Raw genomic sequence first — 14,683 nt, forward strand, 5'->3', positions numbered from 1 at the left:
AAATAAAAGATCAAGTGTGTTGTCGAGTCTTGTTGGTTGCATGATGACTTGAGTGAACGTAAAATCAAGAGTTAGGTCGAGAAATTTTCTCGATTCATTTTCTGCAGATTTGTTTGCGACTGTTAGATCTGTCCAGTTGATATTTGGGAAGTTAAAATCGCCGAAAAGGAAGAATGATGCTTTACGGCGAGTATTTCTAAACTCGTAGAGCGCGTTGCGCAGCTTATCAGTGAAGTCATTGTTGCTGTCGGGTGCTCTGTAGCAGATTCCGATTATTATTTCGGAAATAGGTGATGTGACGCATACCCACATTAGCTCAAGATTAGTATCGCGGTTGATGCAGAAGGAGGATATGTTATCTTTTATGGCAACTAGGACGCCACCGCCCCTTCTCAAGCGCCGGTCATGACGATAGATATTGTAGTTCATGTGGGGTGGAAATATTTCAGTGTCATGTATGTGTTCAGTTAACCAGGTTTCTGTGAGGACGATAATGTCGGCTGCGCAATCGTCAATGAGGCCGTGTAAGTCATCCCGCTTGGGCATGACGCTACGTATATTAGTGAAGAGGACAGAGAACTGCAATCGCTTTTCAGGTTTATGTTTTATTGCGGAGGCGGTGCAGTTTTTCCGGGTATTGCATAGTTAGCTCCGCGATTCGATCACTAAATCCGAGTTGGCGTCGTATATATAGCATACGTTGCCTACATAGAGCCTATCGAGCCGTAGTTTGAAGGGACATTTCTTTAGCTTGGCGAACTGAAGAAGTTTGCTGCGTGCTACTCTCGTTGCCGCCGAGAAGTCTTCACGAATTGCGAAGTTGGTTCCCTTTAGTTTCGGCCCGCATGCCATGATCAATTCCTTGTCCTTGAATCGACTCAGCTGAACAATTATTGGACGGTTTTTGTTCGTTGCGAACTTGCCCAAGCGGTGTGCCCGTTCAATGTTATTTGCATCAAGGCTGAAACCTAGCTGCCTTGTGCAAAATGCTATCAACCTTGTTTCGGATTGTTTCCAAGTTTCTTCTGGTGAATCATCAATCCCCATGAAGAGCAAGTTGTTTCTGCGCAGTCGGTTGCTGGCATCTTCGCTAGAGGCCTGAAGGGCTGCGATTTCGGTTGTAAGTGCTTTTGGGACTAGGGCCGGTTCAACACTGACTGGGTCCGCCTTGTTATTTTCTAATGCAGCAAGTCTAGCCTGGAGCTCTTCTATGGCCTTATCTGCTGCTGACTGCCGCTCTTTTACAGACTTTATTTCGGCGAGTATATTTGATTGTCCCTGTTCGATACGTTGAACGATGGCTAAAATATCTTCTAAAGTAGGCCCGGGGTTCGCTTCAACATCTCCGGACAAGAGTAGAAGAATTTGTGATAGGAACACATTGGCGCACATTTCACAGCACAAGAGCATACAACTGCGCCATTTCAAGTCGTAGGGGCACGACATTGCGATTAAACAATAATCACTACTTCTATAGGCATACGCTCGATCGAGGTAACTAACCTGTATCAGAAGCAGGGGTGAGTTCATCGTGTCGTTCGCGATGTCGTGCCCCGTCGGGTAGGCGTGAACTGGGTGGTTATGTAGGGCGCGCACAGAGTCTTTGTTGCGTTGTGGCGAAGATCCAGGTTGCCAACCGCAAAGGTTGACTTGCTCCACTTTTGGCCAGATCCGCGATGGAGTGGGTGTTTGGCCCGGATGGCCCGTCCGTAGGTCCGATATCTTGAACGGCTGGTGGTTTTGGCATGAGTCAGCAAGGCCGACGGCGAGTGACAGGACCTGTATCAGAAGCAGGGGTGAGTTCATCGTGTCGTTCGCGATGCCGTATCCATACAAAGTCACCGATGTCATAAGATGCATCGCGGTGGGTCCTGTCATATATCGTCTTCCGTGTTTCCTGAGCTTGTTCAGAGTTACTGACTGCTTCGCTTCGCAGGTCTGGTAGTGCTAGAAGTCTTTCGCTGAGGTCAGAGGCTTGATGTGGGCGGACTTTCTGGTGTGGCAGCTTTGGTATGAACCCGAACAAAAGTTCGAAGGGTGAAAATCCGGTGCTTCGGTGGCGGGTTCTGCTCACAGCAAAGGCGGCCTCTTCCAGTTTAGCGACCCAGAGTGACTGATCACCGTCACACAGTTTCCGAAGTACTGTCACAAGCGTCCCGTTGGCACGTTCAACAAGTCCATTGCTGGCAGCACGGTATGCTACTGAGAAGTGCATGTTCACACCATGCATGCGCATGAAGCTCCTGAACTGGTGGGACTCGAATGACTTGGCATGGTCGGAGAGACAGTCATCACAGGCTCCGAATCTGTAGAACAGTGAATGCAAATGTTTCGGCACATCTTTTGTTGAAGTTGTAGGCACTGCTGCTGGGACGATGTATCTGGTTGCGAAGTCGATGACGTTGAGTATGTACTTCTCTTCTGTTCCTGGCATTGTGATGTGATCAAGGGCTATTGCACTGAAGGGGATCTCTGTAGTGGGCATGAAACACATTGTGCCAACTGATCGCGTGGTGGGTCGGTTGTGCGCTTGGCAAACTTGACAGCCTTCGACATACTCTTTCGTAGTAGCCGTCATCTTCGGCCACCAATAACGGTCTTTGACCTTTGTGAGGGTGCGTGACGCATCCATGTGTCCATTGGCGTCATGAGCAAGTTCAAGGACCTGCTGTTGCATCTTGGCCGGGATAACAATTGTGCACAGTTCTGGATTCACAACTCTGCACAGGGTCTTGTCGACCACAACAAAGTTCTGGGTGTCCTGTCCTGACAGAAGTTTTGCACGTATGGCCTTGCACGTTTCGTCTCAGCTTGCATTGCGATGAGTGTGTCGACCTGGGACACCGTGGCACATGAGTATCGTGAAAGCATGTCAGCCACGTGGTTCTGACGTCCGGGTCGGTGCTCAACCGAGAAGTCAAACTCGGCTAGGTCGAGTAGCATTCCTGTGAAGCGTCGCGACGGCTTGAAGTTTGTGGTCAAACAGGCGACTGACCAGTTGTCAGTCAGAAGATGGAACCGTCGTCCCAATAGGTAATGTCGAAATTTCACTGTAATGGCCCAATGCACGGCCATGGCTTCCCAAACATTGCTGTGCAGTTTCCGTTCAGGTTCCGTGAGCAATCGGCTGGCATACTCAATCACAGTCTCTTTTCCATCTTGCTTCTGGGCGAGTACTGCTCCAAGGGCTGTAGCAGATGCGTCTGTGGCAACTGTCGTAGGCGCGTCAGCATCAAAGTGGCCAATTATTGGTGGTGACGTTAGTGCAGAGCGAATAGTTTCAAAAGCCTGCTGGCCCTCAGGTGTCCACTGGAACTCGACGTTCCGAATGGCGGCTTGAAGAGGCGCTGCAATCTTCGAAAAGTCACATATGAAGCGTCTGTAAAAATTGGCCGTTTGGAGCCACGATAGCAGCCGTTTCGACGTTGTTGGCGCTGGGATTCGCAGGAGTGCTTCGATCTTTGAAGGGTCTGGTTGTTTGCCTTGTTCAGAGATCACAAATCCAAGAAACTTCACAGAAGGAACCGCAAACTTGCACTTCTTCAAGGAAACCTTGAAGCCGGCCTGCTGCAGGAGAATCAGGGCCTCTTCGAGAAGATCCAGGAACTCCGAAAAGGTGTCGGCAAAGATGATGATGTCATCCAGATATGTGCGCACACCTGATTTGGACTGTCGGGGCTTCAGCTGAGAAAATATCTTGTGCATCGTTTTTTGAAAGGTGGGCGGTCCATTCTTCAAGCCAAAAGGCATTCGCGTCCACTTGAAGGTACCTTGATGAGTGATGAATGTGGTTTTCTCTTGGTCTTCATCTTTCACTCTGATCTGCCAGTACGCACAGCATAAGTCCAAGACCGCAAAAAGGGAGCTTCCACCAAGGTCATCAAAAATGTCATCAGCTCGGGGGAGTGGCTGCAGGACATTTACTGTCATCTGGTTTAGAGGTATGTAGTTCACACATAGCCTCTTTTTGTCTTTTTGCGTCACAACAATCGCTGGGAATCTCCATGGTCCAGAGGATGGACGAATGATGTCATACTCGAGTAGAGATGCTGTCTGACGCTCGAGGAATTGTCTGTCACTGGCGGTGTAGCGGTAGGGCTGTCGACCGTAGGGCTTGGCGTCGGGCATCAGCTTGATCTCGTGTTCAATGCCTTCATAGAGGCCAATGTCCTCAGGGCTGCTGCTGAAAAGACCAGCATGGCGTTGTACAATGCTCTTTACGGCTTCTTGTTCTTCGTGACTTAGCTGAGCTCCTAGGCAGATATCGGTCAAATTATCATCAAGAATGATAGCAGGCTGGTCTGGAGGCAACGGTCTTGGGGGGCCTGTCTCGAGGTGGCTCGTGGAGCGAGTTGTGTCCGCCTGAGGTAAGGTTGCCTTGTTGAGTTGGCTCCACAAGGGTTCGTTTTCATCTGGCTCGTGCTCGACTTGGGGTGGCTCTGCTGTAGAGTGCGGGGGGTCAAAACGTGACAACGCAGAAGTTGTCAAGATTACTGCATTTGACATTCTTGGCAAGAGTTCCTCCTTACACTGCACGATAATGTTGTTTGACGGTTGGCAGATCACAGGTAGGAGCGGAGGCTTGAAATGCAGTTCCGCTTGGGCTGCGTAGAACCAGTCTTCTCCCAGAATGAGCGGGAGGGCATTCCTTTCAAGGACGGCTGCTTTGACAACTGCAGACAGAGGTCCGGTAGTTATCCGCAGAAAGACTGATCCTTCGGGCATGACTGAGCTTCCTCCGACGACAAGCAAAGGTGGCTTGGTCCACGGTTCCAGCTTGAGGTTTGATGGTAGGCTTGCTGCAAGGATAGTGACGTTCGAACCACTGTCTGGGAAGGCACTGATCTCTCCCAGTCCTTTGACTTGTGCGGTGACTACAGCACATCTAAACTTGGATCCAGACAAGAAGTCCTCGGCGCGGCCAACACAAGCCGTTGGTGCTTTGGGGACTGTCTGCTTGTCACGAACAGGCTGTTTTGGTTCGGTACATTTGCTTGCGAGGTGGCCCTTCTTTTGACAGTTGTAGCACACGGCATCTCTCAAGTCTTGTCCTCGTCTGTATGCTGGGGCACCATACTTCGTCGAAATGGCCTCATACCTTGATTCTTGGTCAGGAGGTGGTAGGCTGGTGATGCGAGGAGGCGGCATAACACGTGTGGTGTGCTGGAAGGTAGATGATCGACCAGACTGTGGGGAGTTCACGGCACTGTCAGATTTGGCGATGGTACCTTGAGGCGTGGGGCGTCCTAAGGCTTGCTCTGTTGACTTTGAAGATCGGGCCAGGCGGGTGTGGTCCAATGCTCCATCCACTTCAGACACTATGCTGAGGAAGTCGTCCACGGTCCGGGGTCGCTGAACGGCGATGGATGTGGCTACCTGTTCGTCACGAATGCCTTGAACGAGGTATTCAATGCGTTCCTTGTCGGCAATATGAACTGGACAGCGTGACATGCGCTTCAGCTTTGCGAAGGCGTACTGCTGCAGGCTCTCTCTGGCTTTCTGCGTGATCGCTGCGACTCTCTGGTGCCACTGAATGAGTGAAAGTTGTTCACCAAATTGCTCTTCAAGCCCGGCTTTCCAAATGGTCCAGGTTGTAAGTTGTCGCCCTGTTGACACATGCCAGTCTGCTGCGACACCACGTAGCTTCCCTTGTGCGATGGCCAAGAGAGTTGGGTCTTCCCATCGCGCAAGTCGTTGAGTGCGCTCGAGCTCTTCGACCCAATGCTTGAGGGTAGGGGTGCCACTTCCGTTGAAAGTAGGCAACGAAGCTGAGAGATCCGGTAGCGTCGTTAGGCGCACCGGATTCGCTTGACTCGCTATCGTTGTCATCATCACGGCCATGTTCTGATGGAGGAAGGCTGTCATGCGCTGCATGTTCTCTGGTGGGTCTGATATAAAGGTTGGCGTTTCCGGGAATGACATCGTAGGTGCTGGCACGGTTGGAAACGACGTCGAAGCTGCGGGCACGTTTGGCGGTGGTTCTTGGGCGGTATCGACCAGAAGTCGGTCGATCAATTCCTCCTTGTTGCCGGTTGTGGAGAGGCTCCGGCGCTGCAGCTCGGTTTTTATCATCTGTACATTCAGGGTGGCAAGGTCTTCGGCGGTGGCAACACGCCAGTTGATGAAAGGCATCGTTGTTGACGGGCTAGGCTGAGTAGGCTTAGGAGGCGGTTGACGTTCCGACAGCGCTCAATCAAATGCGGAGAGGCTTACTTGACGGGCAAAGCGGCTGCGGCAGGTTGCGGGCGTCGACTGCGCCATGTGTGAGCGGTGGAGCGGGCGTAAAGGGGTAAAAAGGCTTTAATTTGGTAGAAAAGGGGCTGGGTTACAAGTTCGTCAACACACGAGGCTCATGGCGGCTCTTCACGCTCCTTGCGCTGGGCTGCCCAAGGTTGTTAGACCAGGTCTCAGTGTCCGCTGTCTGGGGGTCACGTCAGCTCACAGTATGACTCTGGCACGCGGTTATTCACAACTTTCAGCGATGGTGGTACCGCGGTGTGAGAATCTCGCTCCCTAGCTCCTGGATGATGGGCCTCATAATAAATGGGCTTGCCTACACCTTCCTGGCGTGAAAAAATAACGTAAAGCTCTAAAACTGCGCGTATGTATAGCAAAACTAGAATTACTTAAGCGTCGCAGACCCAGCCTCGCACCGCTGTTCTACGACGATCGTCCAGATGACATGTAGAAGTGTCTTCTGTTTCTTCAACAAGTCTTCTTTCCTGTCTTCTGTTTTCTTCAACAGTTTCCTAACGTTTTTCGCTGATTTTAATCACGTTTCCAGATGACAGCCATTTTGACACGTACCACTGGACCCCCTTTAGGTCGTGAATGCTGCAAATTTGGATATTGGAGTGCGGCTGCGTTACTGATGGTAAGAAGACGAAGATCGTCGGTTCTTTGGCGCGCGAACCTCTTGTCTCGAGCGAGTGCCGCTCAGCTGCCAGAACCTTTGTTCTGGATTTTGTTGTCCAAATGGTTCCAACCGGATAACCCGCAGGTAAGACAAACGAGCTTGATGATCGCGCTGTTCTATCCTCTTGACAGCCGTAGAGGATGGTGGAATACGGCTTGTGTGAAGAACTGCAGCGCCCGTCCGTGCTTCGAATCCTCCGCGGCAGCCTTAGGTCGTTTGATAGATGCCTTTCAATGCGATGGTTTGGCGAACGAAACACCGTTCGTTTGGCAAAAGCCTGGATTTCATTTTCTTTTTCGTATGTTTTTATCCTCTCTCACTCGATCAAACCTTGTCGAGAATCGAAACCGGAAAGGGCCCGGTAGCCATGGGTTATATATGCCCTTCTCGTGTAAGGAAAAGCGTGCACGCATGTACACGCTTTTCCACTTCGCCGTACACGTGGCTTGTCCTGCCTCCTTTATTGCGTGTGCTCCGGTATACGTTTTGGTGGTGACTACTTGCGACGGCACACTATTTTCTGTCGGGCCCAACAAGCCTTCTTGTCGACTCCGCTTCTGGGTTTGTTGTACCCAAGAACTACAAAAAGAAATGCAAAAGTGTAGTTACTTTTCTTTCCTGTGAGGGCCGGTGGTAGGCCCCAGGAAGAAAGAACAAGTTTAAAGATTAAGATAACTGTTTATTACGGGAGAAGGAAGGTATGTCTGAGTCAGTGGGACGGGCGGAAGCAACTGGAAGAGAAGAACGCAGGCTTGGAGAATCTTGAGGCGAAGAGGCGATGGCTTCGGGGCAGGGGCGAGGGCGAGGCTAGTTTATGAGGTGAGGGGTAAGGTTACAGCTGCGGCGAAGAAGTCGGCTGCCGGGGTTTGCGAGCAGAGTCGACTTGGCTGGTGTTTACATTTGGGCGATGGGTAGAACTGAGGGCGAGAAGAATGGGCGGTGGTTTGGACGGCGAGGGCTCGTTGGCTCTAGAGAACTCGGGTTGCGGGGAGCAATTTGGAAGGAAAGAACGGAGCGGGGGCGGCAGAGGGGATGGAAGAATAACAGATGGCTACGGTTAACATATGCTCACATTCCTTTTCTTTTTTTTACTGTTTTTTTTTTTTTATTGGGTAAGCGCTGTCACTGCCGTATCCCTTCTCTGGGAAGCGAAGGGCGCGCTTCACCCCCCCACAGGCATCCCCGCTTACTGGCGCCGCCACGTGGAAGCCGCACGCACTTTTCTGCCCCCAACATTCGCGTTGCGCCTGTCCTGATGTGATAAGCGGCAACTGTTGCGCCTCATGTTAAACCGGGTTCAAGCACCCTAACGGGTATAATCAGCGGCTCCAAAAAGTATAATAAAAATAACGTGCGCCAGGCCTTTTTTTTTTCTTTAATAGATTGATTTCACTATGCGTTCGATGCATGCATGACGCCGTCATAACTTCAGTCATATGCTTTAGTTCACAAGATGTAGAAGGTCGTGCATGCGAGCGCTCGTGCCGTCACGTGCTCCACACAAGCTAGCTCCGGCGGGGTTGTCGCACGTGCAGAAAGATAAAGTTACCTCGATGGGGGGGCGGGGGGGGGGGGGGGCATTGCGGCAGCGGTGGCGTAGTCAAACTGACTGGTCATATCGGTCTCTTGTTCATTTGCGAACGAAGATAGTCTTTTTCGTGTGTTTTAGGCCTTTTATGCAGAGCGTGAGCGGACGATGTTATGAAGGTTCGAGTCAACGTTACTAGATCAACTCAGTTGTGGAACTCCCGCAAACGAATGTATCTCCCCTCCTCCTCCTCAAGTCCGCTTCACGTCGTTTGAAGTGATATCGCGGAACACTTTTAGTTTCCTTACATCCCTTTTTAGGCTTGAAAAACTTTCGACAAAGTTACCATTTCTCATAGTACGTATATTTGATCTCGAAAAAACAAAACCTTCGCTGTAGTGAAATGCAGTTCCAGGATCTCATCGATGGCGCCAGCGCGTGCTGTCTCGTTGTAAGAGCTCGGTCCACACGCAAATCGCTCCTGCCGTAAGGAGTCGCAAATATGTGAACCAGCCTTAAGCCTCTCCGGTCGTAAGCAGTCGAAAAATGTGCGAACCAGCCTTAAAGGCTCGTTCAGACACCTGCGTTTGACTGCGTTAAGACTGTTTCCGTCGAGCTGTTGCTATGGCGACCCTAACGACTAGACAATGGGGAGGCGCTGTGCCGCACGATGCAACACAGAGCAATGCAGTCGACGTAACTGTGTGAGAGAGCCTTAAAGCGGCTGAGCGGAGTAGGATCTATTCTGATGTACTCCGTGTCACTTGTGTAACACTACTATAGTGTGCAGTGCCCGCGAAGGCTAAAGCCCCTTCATGTTTCAAAAGTAGAGCAAGGTGCGTCGATGCACGAGGCACGTGTAACGTGCAGCCCTTGGGAAGACCATGCCGGCACAGCTCAGCAATGAACTAGATTTTAGACGCCATGTTCCTCCCAGAAGTGGCGCGCGGCACTTGTCCCAAGCATTTCCACAACAATGAAAGGCGTCATTCTTTCCTAGGATAGAAGGGCTTTACCGAAGGTAATTCCAAATACTTTACTAGGGGGAAAACATTCCACTCCTCTCAAATACAATAGCCTCGGCGCGGACAGGTTTTCTGGGCTTGGCGATAGTCATCTATCGTCGGGGAGGTCTCGGTTATCGGGCGGTAAATGATGATGATGATGATGGTGGTTTTACATACCAAATTCATTGTCGTGGAAATGCTCGAGAGACGTGCCGCGCGCCGCTTTTAGATCATGGCGTCTAAAATCTAGCTCAGTACTGCGCCAAATACTTTGCTGCGTTGCGCCGCCATGATCTTCCCAAGGGTTGCACGTTGCACGTGCCTCGTGCATCGACAAACCTTGCGCTACTTTTGAAACATGAAGGGGCTTTAGGTGGAATCGGAGACGAAACCGCTGCGGCCGCCGCGAACATCCACGTGCACATGCGCGTGGAGTGACGCGGACCTCCCCTTCGTCAGTCCTGGATTCGGCGCTCTAGGCGTTGTGCCTAATGCAAATGAGCGGAGTGGAATGTATTCCCCCTAGCAAAATATTTGGTAATTCCAGGCGGAGAGAGAAAGGGCGAGCACTAGGAAGGCGGGACGGGATGGGTGGGCAATGGAGGCCGTAGAGAGAAAAGGAGAGCACTAGGAACGTTAGAGGAGAGAGGAGGTTTCTCTCTTCCGCCCCAGCCTTCCTAATGCTTACCCTTTCTCCCCTCGCCTGGCGTTGCCTTCGCCTGTACTGCACGCTACTAATGACACGGAGTATAGACCCTTTGGTTGTCTACAAACGAACCGCTGCTTGAGTCCCAAGCGACGTCCGGTCTCTCGGTCTTTGCAAGCCTGTCGAGCTTGCTTATGTCACTCATTGAGATCTCGGAGGCCATGTGTCATCAGTGCTAGGAAGCGTAAATGCTACACGAACAACAAAGTTGGAAATTTAACAAAGGCCTTCGGCTGTGCAATTTAACCTCTCGGAAGAGGCAGGTTGGTTTACAAGAATCATGCGAAAAAGTTTAACAGATTTCGCTCTTCTTCGTTCCGCTCGTCCTGTTTGCCTCTCCGTCTTCGTATTCGTCTTTATTGTGCGCTTTCACTACTTTCAACATGCATAACCAACTCGCCTGCATCGCCACATTTCTTCGTTCTATTGGCGTTCAGCGGTGTAAAGGTGAGCTTGATTCATTCTTTTTATGAATCGGAAGTTCTTTGTGACGTCAAAGACTGGAGCACCGCCTGGTGGCATTTGCCATGAAAAAGGTCTATAGTAAAGTATTTGAATTTAACATCAAAGCGTTGTTTAAAACCCAATTCACTCTCCCTTTGTGACCTGGCGAGCCGCTGTTCGCCATGTTTTGATACATGTCACACATAATCGGAGGATAAGTGTCAAGGCTCAAGAGTGCGTGTCAGCCAGGCGAGGAAAGAATGGCTGTCCTTGTCGACACTACTAGTATAAATAGTGTCGACACGGACACCGATTCCTTCCTTCGCAGTATATTTCACACCTCCGCACGTGCTAAAAAACAATATAAAAGTTGTTTTAGCGCTTTCCACGCATTTTTGTACCTGCAGGACGAAAAGTACCTTTAGCGCACTACTATACGCTTCCCATGCGTTCAATGTATTTCTAAAAAATAAGGATTTCGTGGCTTTCGATGACGCTCAGCAGGTTTCTAACTGGAGCAATGGGTCTATTTTTGATAAATAGAAATTTAATTGCATTTTTACTTAAATAGCCGACTGATCGTTAGGTTAGCCCGGTATACTATGTCCCACTGGCCGTATTACTCACCTGCACGAATCGGATAAGTATAGTTTTCACGGCTTTTTTTTAAACACATCTATTAAGCTTAAAAAAAACTGTACGTAAAAAGAAAACAATTCGCTGTTAAGGCTGCTCTCATCACATGTAGTTATAATTTTAAAAAATTGACGATAAGTCTTACGTTTATCTCTTTGGGTTATTCGATCTTCATTCCTTCGCCATCTGTTCATACCTAAAAAAAAGTTCGGATTCTAAATAACGTGGCATGTTTTTGCGGTTTCAGCAATTCAGGGCCGGTGGAAAAGACGAAGCGCGACATGCACGAGCTGATCTCAATGGGCCGCTTTTGCTAGCGGTGGTTCACCTTGTAAGTATAACTCCCCCTGTTCTTTTCTTTTTTTTAAGCACAGCGCAACTAAACGGAAGCCTAAGACACTGTTCTTACCAAACCATCTTCAGCGAGGATTTCCTGAAGATGGCGCATCGCCTTCAAATTCTCTTACGCGTTATATTTTTTATCGCCTCTCAATTAAACAAATGACATGAAAAAACTTCGAAGCGTATCTTTCTTTTTTAGGACTAACGCGGCCTATAGCGAACAAGTTGTTCCCAACCAAGCAACACGAATGCCCCCCCCCCCCCCCCCCCACACACACACACACAGAGAGAGAAGCACACATAACGCCGAGCTATGATTGGAAGAATTAGTGGGTAGACTCAAAGGCTAGATACCAATCTTTCTCTACTCACTGTTCGAACGCGAGGAGGTAACGACGCTCCTGTTTGCTCTGGTTGGATTGGAGGGAGACTGTGCGTATAGAGACGAAGGCAGCTAGCCTCTGCGTCTATCCAAATCCGTCCAATCAGAGCACAGCACGGCGCTCTGACGTCCCCGCGCGCTCTCGTTTCCTCCTCTCCGTGAGTTTCTCCCCGTACAGTGGATGGACGCAGCGCCGCCTAGTTCACATCGGCGGCGACGCCATCGCGGTTTGCAGCGTCTCAAACGAGCGTGACGCTTGGCACGCAATGACGCCAATTTTCTCTTCGAGTTTTAGCCCGTTTGTTTTCCCACTAAAACCGACGTCATGCGTAGTCCTCGTTTACTAGATTGTAAACGAGGACTCTGCATTGTACCGGACTGACGACTCCGATACATTGCAGAGGTCTGCGGTTTGGTACATTGGCACTCGCATGCACCCCTTAGCTGAGCAAACTACTGCACGCTTTGTCAGCTGGGTTCGGAAAGCGCCGTGCGCGGGAGACATTAGGGAGTTTTAGGAAACCATTTTCGCACACCCGATACGGTGCGATGGGCCCTCCCGTACGTACTGCGCATGCGCTATCACAGAAGGTTCTCATATGCGCAGTTCGTACCGGAGGGCCCATCGTATACCGTATCGGGTTTGCAAAAACGGTTCCCTAAACATGCCCTTTCTAGCACGACAACCGAAAGGCCGTAAACGCGCCCGCGATGCTAGAAGGAGCGAGGGCCAACACCTCGCACTCCTCTTCCATGCGCCGCCATCATGTCTACACCAGTGGCACGTCAGCGCGTTCCCGACCCCGACGAACCTAGCCCGACCGCGACGGCAGCCCGCTTCCCCCGCGAGAACTTTCGTTTGAGGAAGCGCCTTTACTCTCCACCGTGCGAATCTCCAGTGCGCAGACGCGTGGTATTGGCGACGTGAGTGATCGAAAGCGTCGCTATGATCGGCCTTCCACGATAGGCCGAATGCTGACTATGACGTCAGCAAAGGATTTCCCATGGACGGAAATACTGTATAGAACTTCAATTTTAATGGTGTTGGCAGTGTTGCTCTGAGAGCGCAATGATTTCAAGCTTCTACCGTGCTCTTTACAAACACCATCAAACTTGTTGTTCACAAGGTAATGACGTCACGAGAGGTAACCATAGGAGGGCGCCACCAAAACATCTCGCCGCCAATACTTCGCGCAAGGTCAAGCACATGTGTTTGAGCAAGAAACCGAAAGTCGCGTGACATCGCATCGAGTGTCATCACTTTTAAGTTGCAACATACTCGGTTGCAAGCCTCAAGTACTCAATACGATGTCACTCGATGTCATATCACGAGCTGATATCACGGAGTCACTCAATATCATCTCACAAACTCAGAGTCATATTGTCACGGATGAAGGCGGAAAGACAATGAACAATGAATGGAAATAAACATTTAATCGTGCAAACTTGATCCCAAAATAAGCGAACAACCAAAAGGGGTAAAAGAAGATAAGCACAAAGCGTTGCGGGCGTCGGAGTCGGTGGAAACGCAGAGTCGAGCGCTGGCTGAAGAGTATGTCACGAAGGAGAAAGCATATGGATTGCGGAAGAGAAGAGGAGGAAACATTCCCCTCTCTCCAGCATTCCGCCTGCTTCCTCCTCACTGGCCTGCTTATCTTTTACACTCGGGGCAAGAGTAAAACGGGTCTTCTAGATCCACGGGGAAGCGTTCTTTCTCGGCCATGCACGCTGCAATATCATGGAGTCACTCAAATTCCCTCGCAATCACGCGGTATGTATGAGCGAGTCTGAGTGAGTGAGTTTGTGATTGAGTTTGTGAGTTTGCCGAGGTATGGTTGGTATTGCGTAACAGCTATGCTTTGATAACTGGAATTATATAAAATATTTTAGCATCGGGCACCAACTGTTACATTATAGTTAAGATCCCGTGTTTTCGGAGTTTTTTTTTTTTTTTTGACAGGTTAGGAAGGTGTTTTATTGAGTTTATTTTTTGCAGAAAATTTTGAGTTTAATAAAGTTCTTTTTTGTTCTATTCTCAATTCTTCCGATATTCAGAGCTTAATTTTTTTAATTTTTTTTATTTTAAGGAATAAAAATAAACAATATTCGGGTGTAGACATGTGCTAGATTCAAATAAATCCGCTTTTATCGAATTATCTTTTCTTTTTTCTTTTTTGCTGGATTCAACGTTGGCGCCACTGCCACTGGCAACACTAATTTATTCCACCACAACAACTGCAAACGAGTGTTGCTTCGATAAACGGCGATAGCTTAAGATCAATAAACCGGCCGTAATCAATAAATAAAGTCCCTGGGAAGCTAGTATTCGTCCCATCCTACGACTATCTATCAACCTACCCCGCGGCTGCGCGGGATCGAGTGGTAAAGGGTGTAATATAGAAACTTCAAGTGCCCACCACCTCTTCCCCTTGTGTCACGCGCGTTTCGCGCGTGACACAAGGAGGAGGGGAGGAGGAGAGGGTACGGATGAGGAGGAGGGGTATACCCTCCCATCAGTACCCTCCCCTCCTCCTCCTCCTCAAGAGCTGCGCTCTAAATCGGTGTTACTGGAAGTTGTAAACGTCTTTCATTTTTCTTTTCATTGGTAGTAGATGAATATTTGGAGTTTATCGCATTAATCCTAATTAACGAATATTCTCCCTGCGGGTTTTTTCGGAGATTTTTTCGGATTTATCCGAAAAGACAAAAGCTTACTTCTAGT

At 49.6% G+C, this 14,683-nt stretch overlaps 3 protein-coding genes across 3 annotated transcripts in view; 1 reads left to right on the plus strand and 2 right to left on the minus strand.

Annotated features, from left to right (window-relative positions):
- Window positions 1-585: 585 nt before the first annotated feature.
- LOC121835746 lies at window positions 586-2,677 on the minus strand. Its single transcript, XM_042290219.1, has 2 exons — window positions 2,075-2,677; window positions 586-1,947 (listed from the first exon to the last, which is right to left on the minus strand). The coding sequence occupies exons 1-2, from the start codon at window positions 2,675-2,677 to the stop codon at window positions 646-648; spliced, it is 1,905 nt and encodes a 634-aa protein (XP_042146153.1). The 3' UTR covers window positions 586-645.
- Window positions 2,678-2,712: 35 nt separating this feature from the next.
- LOC121835747 lies at window positions 2,713-6,132 on the minus strand. The gene is made up of 2 exons (XM_042290220.1): window positions 4,059-6,132; window positions 2,713-3,659 (listed from the first exon to the last, which is right to left on the minus strand). The coding sequence occupies exons 1-2, from the start codon at window positions 6,130-6,132 to the stop codon at window positions 2,713-2,715; spliced, it is 3,021 nt and encodes a 1,006-aa protein (XP_042146154.1).
- A 774-nt stretch (window positions 6,133-6,906) lies between these two features.
- LOC115330795 overlaps window positions 6,907-14,683 on the plus strand; it is a 36,273-nt gene continuing 28,496 nt past the window's right edge. The window contains exons 1-2 of the mRNA XM_029992824.4: window positions 6,907-7,000; window positions 11,485-11,568. The gene's annotated coding sequence lies outside the window, so the exon portion shown is untranslated. The remainder of the gene's footprint in view (window positions 7,001-11,484; window positions 11,569-14,683) is intronic.

This window comes from Ixodes scapularis, unplaced genomic scaffold, assembly GCF_016920785.2.
Source record: "Ixodes scapularis isolate PalLabHiFi unplaced genomic scaffold, ASM1692078v2 PGA_scaffold1__304_contigs__length_218370807, whole genome shotgun sequence".
Classification (NCBI taxonomy): domain Eukaryota; kingdom Metazoa; phylum Arthropoda; class Arachnida; order Ixodida; family Ixodidae; genus Ixodes; species Ixodes scapularis.

Excerpts from the sequence above, each read along its gene's own strand:
- LOC121835746 (XM_042290219.1), bottom strand. The coding sequence starts at position 2,677 with ATGCAACAGCAGGTCCTTGAACTTGCTCATGACGCCAATGGACACATG. Across the intron at positions 1,948-2,074 it reads TGGAAGAGGCCGCCTTTGCT|CACTACCAGACCTGCGAAGC; the intron begins GTGAGCAGAACC and ends AAAGACTTCTAG.
- LOC121835747 (XM_042290220.1), bottom strand. The coding sequence starts at position 6,132 with ATGCCTTTCATCAACTGGCGTGTTGCCACCGCCGAAGACCTTGCCACC. Across the intron at positions 3,660-4,058 it reads TGACAGACAATTCCTCGAGC|GTGTGCGCACATATCTGGAT; the intron begins GTCAGACAGCAT and ends AGTCCAAATCAG.